The sequence below is a fragment of the Giraffa tippelskirchi genome, chromosome 3, assembly GCF_054371585.1.
Source record: "Giraffa tippelskirchi isolate mGirTip1 chromosome 3, T2T-mGirTip1v1.2.pri, whole genome shotgun sequence".
Lineage (NCBI taxonomy): Eukaryota > Metazoa > Chordata > Mammalia > Artiodactyla > Giraffidae > Giraffa > Giraffa tippelskirchi.
This window is the reverse complement of record NC_137277.1, coordinates 312,363-329,623: the sequence shown is the minus strand read 5'-3', so window position 1 is coordinate 329,623 and position 17,261 is coordinate 312,363. Positions and strand designations below refer to the sequence as shown.

The window sequence follows — 17,261 nt, the reverse complement described above, 5'->3', positions numbered from 1 at the left end:
ACACAGTTGGAAACTGTAAAGAAGCCTAAGAAATAGTCACTGGCTGAACAGAAGAGCAGATCTCTTACAAAGCTGTATTCCATGAACCCTGGGTTAGACATAGTTCATTTTGACCCTAAGATCCAGTATAGACCCATCTGCCCAAAATGCCTTTCTCAAATGGGAAAGAGGTAGAAATGCTAAGACACAGGAGAACATTCTTTCTATCTACAGCTAACTGAATTAGAAATCTTTAACACCATTTCTAGTCCTGAAATTCTGTAATTCTACGTTACTGTTGTTTAGTTGCTCAGTCTAAACTTTTGTGTTCAACTCTTTGCGACCCCATGGACTGCAGCCTGCCAGGCTCCTCTGGCCATGGGATTTCTGAGGCAAGAATACTGGAGTGGGGTGACATTTCCTACTCCAGAGGATCCCCAGGGACCGAACCCGTGTCTCTTGTATCTCCTGCATTGGCAGGTGCATTCTTTTACCACTGAGCCACGAGGGAAGCCCCTAATTCTACATGAAACACCTTTAAAACAAGTATACATTATCATTTCACATCCATTAGGAAGGCTACTATCAAAAAACAGCAAGTGCTGACAAGCAAGTGGAGAAATTAGAACGCTTGTACACTGCTGGTGGACATAAAATGAGGTTACTGCTATAGAAAACAGTAAGGGGGGTTCCTCAAAACATTAAACACAGAATTACCTATTCCACTTCTGGGTATTTCCCAAAGAACTGAAAGCAGGGATTTGAACAGATATGTATATACCCATGTTCACATCAGCATTATTCACAATAAGCCAAAAGGTAGAAGTAACCCAAGCGTCTATCAAAAGTTGGATGGATTTTTAAAAATGTATTTACATACAATAGTATTGCGTGTGTGCATGCTAAGTTACTTCAGTTGTGTCCGACTCGATGCAACCTATGGACCACAGCCCACAAGGCTCCTCTGTCCATGGGATTCTCCAGGCAAGAAGATCGGAGTGTAGGTTGCTGTGTATTCTTCCAGGGGATCTTTCCAACCCAAGGATTGAACCCACATCTCTTATGTCTCCTGCACTGGCAGGTGGATTCTTTACCACCAGCGCCACCTGGGAAGCAAGTAATACAATAGTATTACTTAGTCTTCAAAAGTAAGGAAGTCCTGCCACATGCTACAACATGGATGAACCTTGAAGACATACTAAGTAAAATAAGCCAGTCACAAAAAGACAAACACTATATAAGTGCACTTTTGGGAGATACCTGTGGTATAAATGGACCTTACTTAAATTCATCACAGAGACAGAAAGTAGAATGATGTCTGCCAGGAGGCAGCGAGGAATGGAGAGTTAGTGTTTAATGAGTAGAGAACTTCAAATTAGGACGATGACAAAGTTCTGAGATAGAATGGATGGTGGTGATGGTTGCACAACAAGGTGAAAGCACTTCATGCCACTGAACGGCATGCTAAAATGGTCTAAAATAAATGTTATGTTATGTATATTTTATCAGAATTAAAAAAAAAAACCCTCAAGTATACAAGCCACAATACCCTCCTACCCTCCTTAACAGCGGTGAGGCCCATGTCCTAATCCTGGTGCAAACTGAAGGGATGCGCGCTGCCCATTTCCCAACCTCCCCCCCACAGAGGAGAACTGAGAGCTGGCAGAGCCATGGCCAGAGACGGAAAACAGGTCCTGGTATTAGTCCCACTGAACAAACTAAGTCAAAACACAGGGCGAGGCCCAGGATGGCTGACAGAGGCAGACTAGGGAGGAGAAGGCAAAGGCAGAAGGCAGGAAATCCTTCAGAACGTGGGCAGCTGACGAGACTGGGAAGGGAGACCATGAGGAAAAGGAGGGTCAGAGAACAGGGCAAGTCAGAGAAGGGAATTTCCTCAAGATAAGGAAAGAGAGAGGAGTAAGAGAAAAAAGGAAGAAGAACTGTAAACAAGGAGATTCATTCAAGAAGAGATTCTCCCCACGTACCAGCAGAAAAATGACTTCCTTCCACTGACTTGGCCATCTGTATCTGAAGAATCCAAGAAAGCTGGTAAAGCCTATAAAAAGTTAGGGAGAGAACTACTTCCCTAAGTAAGAATACTAATATACCCCCATCCAGAGAGAACTATGTACTGCCATTTTTTTCATCTGTGTTTGTGTTTTCATTTCAATTTCAATCTGGGCCTACCTTTTTTATTTGTATCAAACACTAGTATGCCGTGAATGAGCTGAAGAGTTCTAAAGCATGGGGGTAAGAGTAAAGGCTTGAAGCCAGATCTGCCAGCATTTGAATCACAGCACTGTGACCTGAGGCTATCTGCCTAAAAATCTGTTTCCATCTCCAAATCTGCAAAATGGGAATAATAACAGTCTATACCTCACAGCTGCTGCAAGACTAAAATAGGGTGAAATATGAAACCACTCAGAACAGTGTCTGGCCCACACTAAGCACTATTAAGGTATGAGCTTCCTATTATCCTCCAGACCTAGGACATGAGCTCCAGGAGAGCTGCAATTTTGTCTGTTTGTTCACTGTTGAAGCCTCAGGTGCTTCACATAAGTATTTGCTGAATAAAAATGTATTGAATAATATAAATTTCATTGGCATGAAAGCCAGCAACATAGCCCAAAGGAATAGCAGTATCTTTTTGTTATTATGGACAACTAAATCTGTATCACACTTGAGCCTCAAAGTTCACAGATGGTTTTTATATACCTCATCTCAAGTGATTCTGTGAAGCTGGCATTATTATCTCCATCTCACAGAGAAAGTAAAACTCAGAAGATGTAAGTGATTTGCCCAAGGAATTCTGGCAATTAATCCCACTTCTGTTCACTACAGACCCCCACCCAGAAAGCTCAGCACATACCCTACTAAACTGTTCAACTCTCCTTACCTGCAAATACACAAAGTCTAAGTTCACCAAAACACTTTATCCCATTTGCTTCAATATAACTGATGGAAACAGATGAAACAAGATTAATAACTACTGAAGCTGAATAATGGGTACAGTGAGATTGATACTCCCAACATAAACTCTGCCACTTCTAACTTTCTACTGAGCATACCACAGCGGAGAACCTTCTCTGTATGAGGCAGTGAGGAGAGAGAGAGACTGGGAATCAGGACGCTTCATTCTTCACTCTGCTTTATAACTATGAGGCCTCACTGATTCCTCTAACTCCTCTGGGCCCTAAACTCATCTGTTCCTTCCAGGGTTAAAATACTCATTTCAGCTTCCCACCAGTTCCTTAAACTCAACACACAAAATGAAACTTGTCTTTTCTCTATTCTGAACCCCTAAGCCCTATTCTTCCGTATTCCTGATGTCTTCCACCTATCCAGCCATAAAAACCTCAGCTCATCTCTGACTTGAGACACAGAACTGATGGTTCCCTTCCCTCCTACCTCAGCAGCACCACATCTCTCTGCTTAACCTCCAAGCTATCTCTTGACTCCATCACCCCTTTTCATTCTCAGGGACACCAATTCAGGCAGTCACCCCTGTCTTGGGCTATCAGCATGGACCCAACTAAAAGCCCCATCGCGAGCCTCTCCTCACTGCCAATCCCTCACGTTCATGCTCCTAAACCCAGTCACGGCCTCTCAGCAGCCTCACCTTGCACATACCCCTTCAGGTAACCAGCGTCCAGGAAACCTGGATAAGGCGGTTTCCGGACGCAACCTCACTTCCGGCCCCTCGGGGCCGCCGCTGCTCAGGCTGTCCGTCCCTGCGGAAGGCCCTGCTCTTCCACTGCCTCTCGCGTTCACGCGGGGGCCGTCTAAAGGCCCCGCTTCGGCTGAAGTGCTCCCCGACAGCCCCAAGCGGGCAGTGCCATCCCTCCACTGCGCCCCTTATGGCACCCCTCAAATTCCTACCAGTCCTCTCTGGGGCCCCTACTCTCCCCACTAGGGGATTCGTTCCTCGTCAGGAAGCGATGCTCTGTTCATCCTTGCGTCCCTCTGAACTGAGCCCCCGAAGCCCAGCGGCCACCAGGAGCGCACGAGGCTCCGGAGAGCGCTGCCCTCGGCCCTCCAGAGCGACTTCAGCAGCCAGCGCCCCCGGCTGGCCAGGCCCCGAGCAGCCGCCGCCTCCACCCGGAGGTGCCCCGACAGCCTGAGCGGGCCCTGCGCGGAGCACCGCGGGCGCCTAACAGGAGCTGAAACTTGACATAACTCATCTGTCCCCCGGCACCACTCCTCGCAAGAAAACTCACCATCCAGACCGGGCTCTCTCTGAATATTCTCACTGGACTTGTTCTGATCCTATTTTTAACGACTACCTGTTTATTAGCTGGTTATATTTGCCTTACCAACCAAAGCCCACATCAATAGTTTATTGATTAAAACAGCAAAGGATATGAACAAACAATTCACCATGAAGAGACTCAAAGAGAAATATTCAACATTATAGAGCTAAGAAGTGCAAGTGCCACTTAACACTATGAAACAAAGAATTATAAAGAAAAAAATGTATTTCTATCCAGTTTTGGTGATAGAGGTAAATCTGTGTATCTGTTAGTAGTACAAACTGGTACATCACTCTTGAAAAACAGTACCACGATATATACTGGGTTGGCCTAAACGTTTGCTTGGGTTTTTCCATAGCATCCAGAACGAACTTTATCGCCAACCCAATAGCAAAAGCCATAAAAACATTCATATCATTTAACACAAGGACACATTCTGAAATTTATCCTAGAGATATAATTAGCTAGAAAAAATACAATATCTACAACAATGTAGATTAAAGTATTAACTGAAAACCAGCGAGCAAAACAAATATCTAACATAAAAAGATTAACGTAAATTATTGACAGCGTGACTTGATAAAATATTTTGCAGCCTCTCAAAGTGTAATCATGTAAATTAAAATTGTGACACCTATAATATGGAAATGTTTCATCATCTAGTGTATGGGAAAAATACAAATTATGTGCATCATAATTAAAAATGAGTAAATATATTTTTTTAATGGAATGCCAAAAGGAAAATCAACTGTTTTAGGGTGGTAACTCAAATATTTAACAATTTACTTAGTATCAATTCTTAAATTGCTTCATAATATAAGACAAGATTTTACCATACTGTGGAAAGGAGGGGTTCCAGGCCTCCAGAAGAGGTCCAGGCCTCATTCCTACTACTCATTTTGGCCTTAACTGAGAGCCCTCGTGTACTTGTTTTATCACTACAACAGCCCAGACTCCAGCTTTCCAAGGAGTATCAAACCAGCTCAGCTAGTCTTCTGATCATCCCCAGGAACCTGTGGACAATGAATCGCGCGAAACTACCGCAACTCAAGAAACAAAGAACCCTACAACCATGTTTCACTTTAGCCATCAACAAGCAGCCAAGCCCGAGTTTAATTACAAACCTTAAAAACATATAGCACTGGCACATTAAAGTCTCTGCAGCTAGCATTGAAAATACATCAAAAACTAATTTTAGCACTGATGTCCCAGAAGGACAATATTACAGCAGTCTTCTAGTTGTTTTTCTGTAGTACAATCATTTTCTAAGTTTACTACTGAATGGCCAAGATACTATAACAGACTAAGAATACTAATTACTGTGAAATAATACTCAAGACTAAGTTGTCTTTCTTAGGGCATTTCAGCAAAAAATAAATAATCTGAAAGACTAAAACCACCATTGTATGGAGGGAACGCAACCATTAGAAAAAAAGCTGACCCTGCGTTCCGCTGATCGGTTCTCAGTACCTAGATCCTCAAAAATGCAGACATGTGCAGTCATTCATGACAACACGCACACAGCAGATAACAGGAAAAACAAACAATTTAATACTTAACCAGTTCATCAGAGCACAGGGTGATCACCACTCAAGAATGTTGACTCGAAATCTGAAGCACCTCTTAAGATCCAATCTTAAGCAGATAGGTTGAACTCCTGTTCAGTTCCTCATTCAAAACAGAAGCGTGAGATTAACCTACCCCCACTTCTCTTCAGACACACTGACGAAGTGTCAGACAGTCTGTTCACCATCATCCCATCAGGACCCAAAGCTTCAGGACCCAAAGGCCAGAGCCCTGCTCACTCCACCCTGTCCCACCTCACCCCTGCTGAGCAGACACTCCCCTAGTTTAAGACTCTTCTCAAGCACCACCAAGTTCTTTCTTTCTAAACAAGGTTCTCCCAAGCCTTACTCACCTGCAGTTCACTGCACTGGGTATTACCCAAATAGCCCATCAGAGCTCTTTATAATTTCTGAAAGAGAGAGAAGGAATCTTTTAATACAGAGTAGAAAACAGGATTGCTGATGTATCAGTTCTGAAGCATTTGTATCCAGTAGTCACAGAAGATGGTCTTTTGGTCCACAATATTTCAGTAAAATGTAGCATAACCAGCCAGGACCAAGAGTCCTGAGATAAGGGTCCAGAGATAAAAGCTTGATTGAATGTTGCTACTGATTAGCTGTGTGACCTTGGGCAAGTCACTTGCCTCCTCCAGGCCTCAGTTTCCTCATGCGGAAAATAAGAGAGACTAGACAGCAACCGCAGAGCACGTGACATAGAAAGAGCACGCCCCTCCCACGGCACAGGGCCAGCACCGCTGCTTACTAGTCTTGGGACATTATGTGAGTACATTCACATTTAGTCTAAATTTCCTCTGCAAAGCGGAAATAACAACTATCTTGAAATTGTTCTGAAAACTAAAGGGAAGATAATAAGTTATAACAAGTCTATAGTAAATATACTGTGCGTCTCACCATAAAATTCCACAGATGGTAATTACCAACATTACTCCCAGCCCTAAGGTTACATGAATTCAATTTCCAAATATTTATTTTCTTAGAAGATCAACAAATCAAAACTGTACCACCTGACAATACAGTTAACAGTTTCAGTGTTTCACTAACAAGTCAATGACAGTTATCTTACAGTGATGGAAGTTTAAGATTATCAATATTACTTAACATCACAGGAAATAAGGGCGAAATCGTCCCTGCACAACATGTAAGCGGGTTCAGTGGCCATGCCTTCCTCACCCTCTCCCTCTGCCTCCACTGCTGCCAGGGCACCTCAGCAAAGAGCTCCTCCAGAAGCCAAATGACACCAACTGTTTCTGCATCACATCAGGGGAGCAGGACCACAGGTGGAGGAAAGAGAAGAGGCTTTTTTCTTCATCTTTTTTACTTTATACACATAAGCATGGCTCAGGTTTGTTTACCATGGCATGCATCAGTTTGACATAAAAATAAGTAATTTTTTTAACCTATATTATTTACACATATTGCCCACTGATAGGAAGCTTGCCTCACAGGAATATTTTCAAACAAGGAGACTATCCACAGAAGAAAGCAAAAAGGCAAATTCAGATGTACAGACAACACCTAAAATATGGCATAGAAATGACAAAAATCACAAACATTCACACTTCAGAATGGTTCAGTCAAAAAATATGCCATGCATTCTTTGAAGAACCTAAATGACGAATCAGGGGTTTCTGGGTCAATACAAGTTGAACACACCAATTCTGCTTTACCAGACAACTTCCTGCTCTTGGAGAAACTGACCCAGTACCACTTACATGAGCAAACCAGTTAGTGTGATTGTTTAGTAGTATGTTGAAAAAAGCTTTCAATGTGCTTTAGACAACTGGTAGCTTTAAAAAAAAAAGATATATGCACACACATGTATACATATGTATGTATATATACAGATACATCGAGATTAAAAATCTTCATGTTACATCTACTATTTATTACTGAAAGAGGAATATTAACCCTGTTAAATTCAGGTTAACTCAGAGGTATTACCCCGGCCACCTCAGAGGTAACAGACCACTAAGCTTTATACTGCTCCTAGCCAGCGTTATAGAAATCACCCTGACTACACCCGGTAACTTAAATGAACATAAGCTGGTGGAGCCACACTCACCACACGTATCATAGTTCCCTCGTAGAAAACATTTCAAAATATTACTCAGAAATCAAATTATATTTGCATGTACACTTATCTAAGTTGATGGAAATAAACAACCATAACAATCTGTTTATAATTTTTAAGTAGCTCCTCTGCCTCTCTTGTTTGCCAAGTTGATAAACTTGGCCCCAAATTTTCTATGCATTTAAAACAACAGGCAAAGGACCTTATTTCTTGTGCTGGGCCTGTATTTGGAGTCTTAAAAATAGAGTCTGACAGATAATGAGAGGCTAATTTGCATTTGATATCAATGCCGTGCCTGCTTCTTAAACAGAGTACAAAACTGCATGTGTAAGGTCTGGTCTACCTATTTGTAGGGCCCTCCTCAACATTCTTAAACTCCACAAGGCACTTTGCAAGTAGGAATGATTTCTCCTGTTATTATGGCATCACTCCCTTTTCCAGTAAAACACTGGACTGTCCATAAATTGTGTACAGACTTTAAAACAATCCAGACTGAGTATTTATGGTATCAGAAATGAAACTTCTTGGTAACAATCGCAAAATCCAAGTGTACCAGCTGATAGAGAGGTACTTACTGACTCCCCAAAACTACAGCCTTCCCTGAAATAGTGTCCTACTCCCCAGCCAAAAGGACAGACTGAAAAAGCTGTGTCTTTATTCATGTCAAAGACACCAGACTCTTACTTCACCCAAACTTCTACACTATGGCACTTCCCATTTGAGAATCCTTTGTGTAAAAACCTGCTTGGTGGCCAAACACCAACTTCACTTGGAAGTGAATACTAACACTTCACAGGATCTACAGGTGTGAAAATTGTGGAAAATGTCTTTGTGGAAAATGTCTTAACACAGTTCAGGCCAAACAACACTAGCCATATAAGATTACCTATTTCTAAATATTCCCTTTTGGATTATGAACAAACATCTCCATAGGCCAAAAAGTAGATTAGTGATTCTTTCCACAAAGTAATACGTAAATTAAAAAAAAAAAAAAAAGGTACAGATGGGGATATCTAAGCCATGAATATGCCTCCATCAGTAAGCTGAAAATAAATAAATTTTTAAATCCATATTTGCTCTAAGAATAAAAATAAAAAATATATGTGATACACACAAGCACTATTGAGTTTCAAAACACAACCAAATGTGGTATGTGCGCTTACAAAAGGATCTTAGTTTATGTCCACCTTCCTCTCCCAAGTTTTTTTTTTTTAAGGCAAAAATGTCAATTGTATGCCTCAATCTGGAAAAAAATAAAGCACAGCTTATTCTTCTAGACATGTGATAGAGAGGATTTCAAAATACAAAGGCTATCCAGATGTATTAAAGGAAAAAAGAAAAACTGCAGTAACCAATCTACCAAAACTTACATGTTCTCAATAAACCATAGTAAAGTATTTTTATAGACACACACACTTACACACACTGTATAGTACATCTACAATGCCTAAAATTTTTTTAAAAAAGATATATTTTTCAAGTTGAGAACACTGCTTGTGAAGAATGCAAAATTAGCAAACCACTCTCCTTCTCTCCAATCCTTTTCATTGACACTATATCAGTGCTGCTCTGTAAATCCAAAGCCTTACAAGTTGGCTTAAATAAACAACACTTTGACTTCACATATTACATGTGACCAGAAAATAATGAAAAGCCAGTCTTCTCCATAATAAGTTAATCAAAACTCAACACTATCATAATTCAAAATAATTATGAGATAGACCAGCACTATTCCATTTTTCGGAAAATAAAAGCAGGATTTGCCTAAAATAATTCTTTCCAATGGAAAGGGTGTACTTGACACAAGACACACAAAATCCACATACACAATCACTGACACTCGATGTACAGTGAGTGATAAACACCAAGACACAGATAAAATTAAGACATTCAGTTACACAAGGAAATTTAAATAGGCAAACTATAATTACCCCTGGAGAAGACACTCATCAAGGATGGCTGCAAATAACATTTGGCTCTGGATAAGCTCCACTACCGCTGTGTGTGCTGGAGTCCCTGAAAAGTCTGTACACTTGACACAGTCTTCTTTTCCAAATCCAGCCCAGCCTCTACACCCATCTGACAGAGGGACTCATTTGGAAATAAAGATAGTCCCATCCAATTACTTAGCTTCAGTCTCACCCTTATGACTTGATTAAAATAAAGAAGGGAAAAAGGTAAATCATTTTTAACTGCAGTCTCACCTTACACATCTCACCAGCACTGTAGTTCTTTATTGATCAATTACTTCATCCAATTCCTGAGGCAAATAGAAAAGTAAAATGTGTCTATACAACACCAGCAAGAGACAAGATCAGTAGTACAAACGTTCTATCAGCATGAAGTGAAAGGGCACCTAAACTGCAAACGGAAAAAGCTACCAAAATGGTACAGTATGCAGCTGTGTAAATGAGTCTGGTTTGTTTTACTTTAAAATAAAAACATTTCCTCTCTGTGTGATAAAAGAATAGATTATAAAACGCTCTTAAAATCTAAAACATAAAAAAGTCATCTCTTACAGACTGGACTTTCAAAAAGAATTAAAAAGAAGAGATGAAGGGGGCGAAATCCTTTCATATGAGTTTAAGAGAGGGCAAAATTCAGAACAAGCGAGCCAGGACAACTCTTTACTCCCCAACCCCCTCCCCCACACACAACTCTAGGAATCCACTGTGTCTGGAGTTATATACATTATTATATTAATGATTTGCCTGAAAAGTGTAAGTGGCGAGGGTGAAGGAACAACAATTTTGAATTTCAAACAAAACCTGAGGATCTCAATCCAAGAAGAATCCTAAAACCCTGATCTCCAAACCGGGCTGGAGGATCCTCAGCAAAGGAGAGGGTGCAGAAAGCTCAAATAATTCGGGGAGAGAGGAATCAAAGTTCCTTAGATGAAACTGCAGTCCTTTAGCTCTAGAAAAGGGGAGTCTTAAAGGAATCTCCGGAAAGGATCGTCTGTTTTTATTTTTGTTGATGTGCTCATGGGCCAATGAGAATTTCCGAGGAGGGGGCGGAGAAACGGGGGTAAGAAAGTGAAGCTCAGGAAACAGCCCCCGGCTGGGGAGGGAGGGGCCCCCGGCCCACTTCTCCCGGCCCCACCCCCGGCCCCCGCCCCCACGCGGGCAGAAGTCCGATCCCCAGGGGGCAATCGAGCGGGGCGTGGGAGGCCCGCGCGCTCCCCGCCCCCAGCGGCGACCCCGCCGAGGGGCGCGAGCCTCCCGGGAGCCCGGCGCGGAGGAGCCTGCCGCCGGCCCGCGGCGGGGTCCGCGAGGCCTGCTCCGAGGCCTGGGCGGAGGGTGGAGGGCGGCGCGGCCCCCGGCGGAGGGGAAGGGGATCGGGAGGGGAAGCGGCTGTAAACAGCCCCAGCGTCCGGGCCTCGCCTCGACGAGCCCCGCTTCCCAGGCCCCGCCGCGGGCCGCCCGGGCCCCCGGCCCGCGCCGGGGCCGCCCCTGCCGGGGCCCGAGGCGCCGGAGGGGAGCCCAGCGCCTCCCCGGAGGGCGCCGGCAGCTCGCGGAGCGGTCCCGGCGGCGGCGAAGGGGGAAGTCAGGACTTACCTGTCATTACTTTCTACGCCATCTTGGATCCACTTGTCAACGTCCCCACAAAGCATTGTGGGTAAGAAAGAGCCTTTAAAGTGACTCCCCTCGGCCCCCGACTCCCGCCTCCGCCGGCACCGCCCCTCCGGCCGCACCTCCGGCGCCGAAAGTTGCCCGCCGCCCGCCGCGCGGCCCCTCCCCTCCGCCGGCTGTTTGTATTTAAAATCCGCCCCCATCTTAAAAACGGGGCTCCGGGTCTCTGCGGCCGCCGCCGCTCCCGGCCTCCCTTCCCCCGCTCCTTGCGTCCACGCGGGCCCCGGCGCCCCCCGGGGCGGGCGGACACCCCAAGTCTGCGTCTCATCGGCCGCGGGCTCCCCGCGCCGGCGGCGAGGAGCCGCTCAGATTCGTCTGTGCGCGCTGCTGCGCCGGTTTCGGCCCCGGACCCTCGGCGCCCGCCGGCGGGCTTCTGCTGCCCGGGCCGGGGCCCGAGCGCCGGCGCTGGGCCGCCGCGTCCGCGGACGGAAGGTGTGTCCGGCTGCCCAACGGCCCGGGACCCGGCGGAGGCCGGTTTCGCGGCGCGGGCAGGGGCAGGGGGCACGAGGCGAAAAGCAACTTTTACCCGCTTGCCGCTCCCTTCCGCAGGCTCCTCCCGGGCCGGCACCGCGATCCGCGACCCTCAGACGGAGACCCCTCCCCTAGGAATGTGGCCTCGCTCGGCCGAGTCCGCCTTTCTGCAGTCCGCGCCGCGTGCGAGCTAGGACTTCCCCGGGCAGGTAACGGGGGTGCCGCCTGCGCGTTCAGGCCGGGGCGCACGGGCGCGAAGGGCTCAGGGGAGGGTCCCCGCGCCGGGCCGGGGCGAGAAGGGGAGCGCGCGCCGCGGTCCACCTGCCGGCTCCCGGGGGGCAGGGGGAGTGGGGGGGCGCTCTGAGTCGTCCGGCCGAGACCCGGGCGAGCGACCCCGCCGCCCACGCCCGGACCCCGGTTGCTGCCCGAGGGCCCCTCGCCAGGCAGCGAGGCTGTCCCCCGCGCCCTCCGCCCGCATTCCGTGGTGCGGGCGAGCCAAGCACCGGCCGGCGCCCTCGCGCAGCGGGCCCCTTGCCCCGGGGAGCGTAGGTCAGTCTGCGGAGCTCTCACTCATTGCCTCTGGGCTGTGCTTTGCAGACTTTGGGGACTCAGATTGCTCCTCCCCACCCCCAAGCAGAGTTTTACAAAGAGGTGTCCAAGGGAAAATCCTCCAGGACATCGAGACTTGCGAAATTGCATTCTCTGTGAATGCTGTTGAAAGGCTCTGAAATTAGAAGAATGCAAAGGCATTAAACGCCCCGTTCGGTGCACGGGGAGGGCCTGGGGCCTTGGGGTCCACCCAACTTCTCCGCTCCTCCAGACCCCAGGGGAAGCCTCTCTCGGGGAACCTGGACGGTTGCTGACATAAGCCCTGCCCCCGGGGAGTTAAAAACTCCACCAGGCAATCGTCCTGGCCGAAAGAGAAGAGTGGGGTGTAGACTCATTAAGAGATTGGCCCGGGGTCAGCAGTGAGGGAGGGAGCGAGGTGGTGAGTCACTCCAGGCCGGCCTCTCCTGAGTCACCGCTTCGCTGAGCTCCGAAGGAGTTGGGAAACTGGAGCCTGGAGCCAGGTTCTTAGACAGTCCAGCGCCCACCGCCCCTGCTGCCGCGAGGGGCACTGACCGGGAGCGGAGAGGCTGCGCTGCTCACGACCCTCCAGCCCCTGCCCGCTGGAAAACGGACCGCCTCTCTGGGCTAGAGAAGGCTCCAAAGACTCCTCTCCACAGGCTAGCCAGTCACTCTGTTTCCAGTCCCACTTCTGCACCTGGCTACCCATTCCTGTGCACTGATTGATTGCTTGCCGTGGGTTAACCCGGGACGTTTATATGTGTGGTCTGAGTTTCCTATAATTCAACAGTCAGTAAGCCGAGGGCAACAACTGTGCCTGGACCGACATCTCTTTAGTAGGTACTTTCTTGGCCCTGTGTGGGCCTGGACCCAGAGAAGAGCTTGATGTTGGCGACTGTTGCACCCATTCATCCAATCCAAGGTGCATCTGGCCAGTCTTCCTCCGAGACTGTGACCTGAACTACAAAACCCTACAGGCTCCTCTCCCTGCCTCTACTCTGCCCTTGACAGTCTCTTCTCCATCTGACCAACCAACCCCATGAGGTCTGTGCAATGTTAATTGTATCACCTGACTCCTCAACCGCAGGGAAAGTGTCCCCAACACCTTAGGATAAAACCAGATTTCTAACAGTAGCCTACGAGCTCCTGGGACTGCCCCCTCACCATGACAGCACGCTGTCCTTCTGTGTCCCCTGCAAGCCTCCCTCCAGCCGGATCCTTGTCCCCCAGATGGGACGATCATCATCTGTTCAGCATTCAGGGCACAGCTCAGATGGCACCTCCTGGAAGACATTTTTCATGATCCCCTTAACCAGAGCAGGGTTAGAAATGTTCTTGTCTGTCTGTCTGTCTGTTGCTGCTGCTAAATAGCTTCAGTCGTGTCCGACTCTGTGCTATCCCATAGACAGCAGCCTACCAGGCTCCCCCGTCCCTGGGATTCTCCAGACAAGAACACTGGAGTGGGTTGCCATTTCCTTCTCCAATGCATGAAAGTGAAAAGTGAAAGCAAAGTCACTCAGTCGTGTTCGACTCCTAGCGAACCCATGGACTGCAGCCTACAAGGCTCCTCCGTTCATGGGATTTTCCAGGCAAGATTACTGGAGCGGGGTGCCATTGCCTTCGATTGATGGTTAATCTGCCCCATGGCCTTGGAGAATGAGCTGCACAGGGGCTCAGGCCTTGTCCAGCCTGTGCACTCAGTGCCTCCACCGGGGCCTGGAGCATACAAAAACATTTCCGCAAACATTTGTTGAATGAATGACCAACCCTTTATGAGAGTGAGGGGTGGTGGTGAGAATGCAGAAGTATGGAATGATCATCTGAAGGCGGGGCCCACCAGAACACTCAGATTCTACACAGCTGGAGGCAGGCAGGCAGGATTGGAGTTGAGGAACACAGACTCCTTGACCACCATTAATGGGACTCCATTCTGATTCTAATCTGATGAACTACAGCTTCAAATAATTCCCCAGTCACCCCTCTTTGCTTCCTTCGTGTTTTTAGCCCCACCCCTGCAAAGGCTGCATCTTCTTCCTTACAGCCCTGCAGCTCAGCCCTTGGGTCTCTCTTATTCAGCTACACTGCCTCCCCTTCTCTTCCAGCCTGTGCTGTGCTAAGTCGCTTCAGTCCTGTCCGACTCTTTGCGACTGCATGGACTATACCCCCGAGGCTCCTCTGTCCATGGAATTCTCCAGGCAACAATACTGGAGTGGGTTGCCATGCCCTCCTCCAGGGGATATTCCTGACCCAGGGATCAAATCCATGTCTTTTATGTCTTCTGCATTGCCAGGTGAGTTCTTTACTATTAGCTCCACCTGGGAAGCCCTTCTTCCAGGCTTGAGGCTTTAAATACCATCTTTACCCTGAGAAAGAACTAAACCTGTAGCTCAAGTCCAGAGCTTTGTCCTGAGCTTCAGACTCTTAGCCAACAACTTCTTAGCATCCCCACTTGAATCTCTGATAGACTCACACTCACATGTCCAGAGGGGGATTCTTGACCTCCCCCCACAAATGTGCTCCACCATGGTCTTCCCCAGCTCCACTATTGTAACTCCATCCTTTAATTGTTCAGGCCACAATCACTCCTGTCTTTCAAGTTCAGTCGCTCAGTCGTGTCTGACTCTTTGCGACCCCATGAATTGCAGCACACCAGGCCTCCCTGTCCATCACCAACTCCCGGAGTCTACCCAAACCCATGTCCATCGAGTCGGTGATGCCATCCAACCATCTCATCCTCTGTTGTCCCCTTCTCCTCCTGCCCTCAATCCTACCCAGCATTAGGGTCTTTTCCAATGAGTCAACCCTTCGCATGAGGTGGCCAAAGTATTGGAGTTTCAGCTTCAACATCAGACCTTCCAATGAACACCCAGGATTGATCTCTTTTAGGATGGATTGATTGGATCTCCTTGCAGTCCAAGGGACTCTCAAGAGTCTTCTCCAACACCACAGTTCAAAAGCATCAATTCTTCGGTGCTCAGCTTTCTTCACCGTCCAACTCTCATATCCATACATGACCACTGGAAAAACCATAGCCTTGACTAGACTGTCTTTCAAACTCCATCTTTAATCAGCCTTCTTTATGGTCCAGCTTTCACATCCATACATGACTACTGGAGAAACCATGCATTTGTGTAGACAGACCTTTGTCGGTAAAGTGATGTGTCAGCTTTTTAATAGATTTGCCATACCCCTGGAGGAAGGCATGGCAACCCACTCCAGTATTCTTGCCAGGAGAATCGCCATGGACCGAGGAGTCTGGTGGGCTGCAGTCTATGGGGTCGCAAAGAGTTGGACACAACTGAGCGACTAAAGCACAGCACAGATTTGCCATAGCTTTTCTTCTAAGGAGCAAGGGTCTTTTAATTTATTATCACTTGTAATAGTCTTTATTTTAAACTCTGTCTTGTCTGATGTGAGTACTGCTACTCCAGCTTTCTTTTGATTTCCATTCACATGGAATATTTTTTCCAGCCCCTCACTTTGAATCTGTATGTGCGCTGGGAAAGATTGAAGGCAGGAGGAGAAGGGGATGACACAGGATGAGATAGTTGGATGGCATGAGTTTGAGCAAACTCCAGGAGATAGTGAAGGACAGAGAAGCCTGGTGTGCTGCAGTCTAGGGGGTCACAAAGAGTTGGACACAACTTAGTGACTGAGCAACAACAACCTATAGTAGTCAGATTCTTAAACAGCAGAAAGGGTGATTGCCAGGGGGTAAAGGGAAGGAAGAATGGGGATTTGTTAACTGGATATACAGTAGAGTTTTCATTTTAGTGAGACGAAAAGACTTCTGGAGATTACAGAACAATGTAAATGTACTTAACTGAACTGTACAACTGTAAAACGGTAAATTTGTTACGTAACGTTTAGCACAATTGTAAAAATTTCTCATGGTTAAGATGGTAAATTTTACAATTTTTAAAAGAAAAACAAAAATGTAAAAAGACAAACCATGCAAAAATTACCAAAAGAAAGTAGGCTTTATGGCAAAAAAAAAAAAAAGCATTGCTAGAAGTGAGGAGGGACACTCCATGATAAAGGTATTCGTTCACCAAGAAGACGTAGCAGTTTCATATTTGTGTGTGCCTAGCACACACAGCCTCACCACGTACGAGGCAAAAGAAAAAGCATGGGCAGAGTTACAAGGAGGTAGAGACAAACCTACCAATGTCATGCAAGATGTGGGTATCAGTAACTGTTCAGAGGAGCAGATGGAGAATGGTAAGCAGATTTGAACAACTGGAGAAGCAGACTTGACCTAAAAGATACATGTTATAGATAGATAGATACAGAATAGTACACCCGCAACCGCAGATAACAGAGTTTTCCGGAATATACGTGGAATGTTTATGAATATGCTGGGCCATAGAGCAAGTCTCAACAAATTTCAGATGCTCTAAGTCATATAGAGTACATTCTCAGACAGTGATGCAATTAAGCCAGAAAACAAGAGAAAAAGTAAGGAGAAAATACCTACATATTTGAAGTCTATATATACTCCTGAATAACTGATGGATTTGGAAAATCACAGTGGGAACTAGAAAATATGCTGAAAGTTTTTGAAACTTACATCCTGTAATTAAGATGTCGTTAGGGCCATGCTAACTTGGGAAGTTTTTTAAAGCATATATTAAAAAACAAGCTTGAAACACAAATCAAGTATTTTTCATGAGAAATTAGAAAAACAGCTAATTAAGCACAAAGA

At 46.4% G+C, this 17,261-nt stretch overlaps 2 protein-coding genes across 25 annotated transcripts in view; one reads left to right on the top strand and one right to left on the bottom strand.

Annotated features, from left to right (window-relative positions):
- Positions 1-11,474, bottom strand: part of HELZ (helicase with zinc finger) — a 148,350-nt gene extending 136,876 nt beyond the window's left edge. For 8 of the 24 annotated variants that reach the window (XM_081580741.1, XM_081580743.1, XM_081580749.1 and 5 more), the window contains exons 1-3: positions 11,444-11,474; positions 10,091-10,146; positions 6,148-6,204 (exon numbers count right to left, since the gene is read on the bottom strand). The gene's annotated coding sequence lies outside the window, so the exon portion shown is untranslated. Of the gene's footprint in view, positions 1-3,858; positions 4,132-5,789; positions 5,898-6,147; positions 6,205-10,090; positions 10,147-11,443 lie in introns of those variants that run through there. The other 16 variants (XM_081580742.1, XM_081580744.1, XM_081580750.1 and 13 more) reach the window with 6 other exon arrangements.
- LOC145542527 (uncharacterized) overlaps positions 10,879-17,261 on the top strand; it is a 37,179-nt gene continuing 30,796 nt past the window's right edge. Inside the window, exons 1-3 of the mRNA XM_081581425.1 lie at positions 10,879-10,913; positions 10,959-11,504; positions 12,068-12,198. Coding sequence (XP_081437551.1) covers positions 10,879-10,913; positions 10,959-11,504; positions 12,068-12,198 — 712 coding nt within the window. The remainder of the gene's footprint in view (positions 10,914-10,958; positions 11,505-12,067; positions 12,199-17,261) is intronic.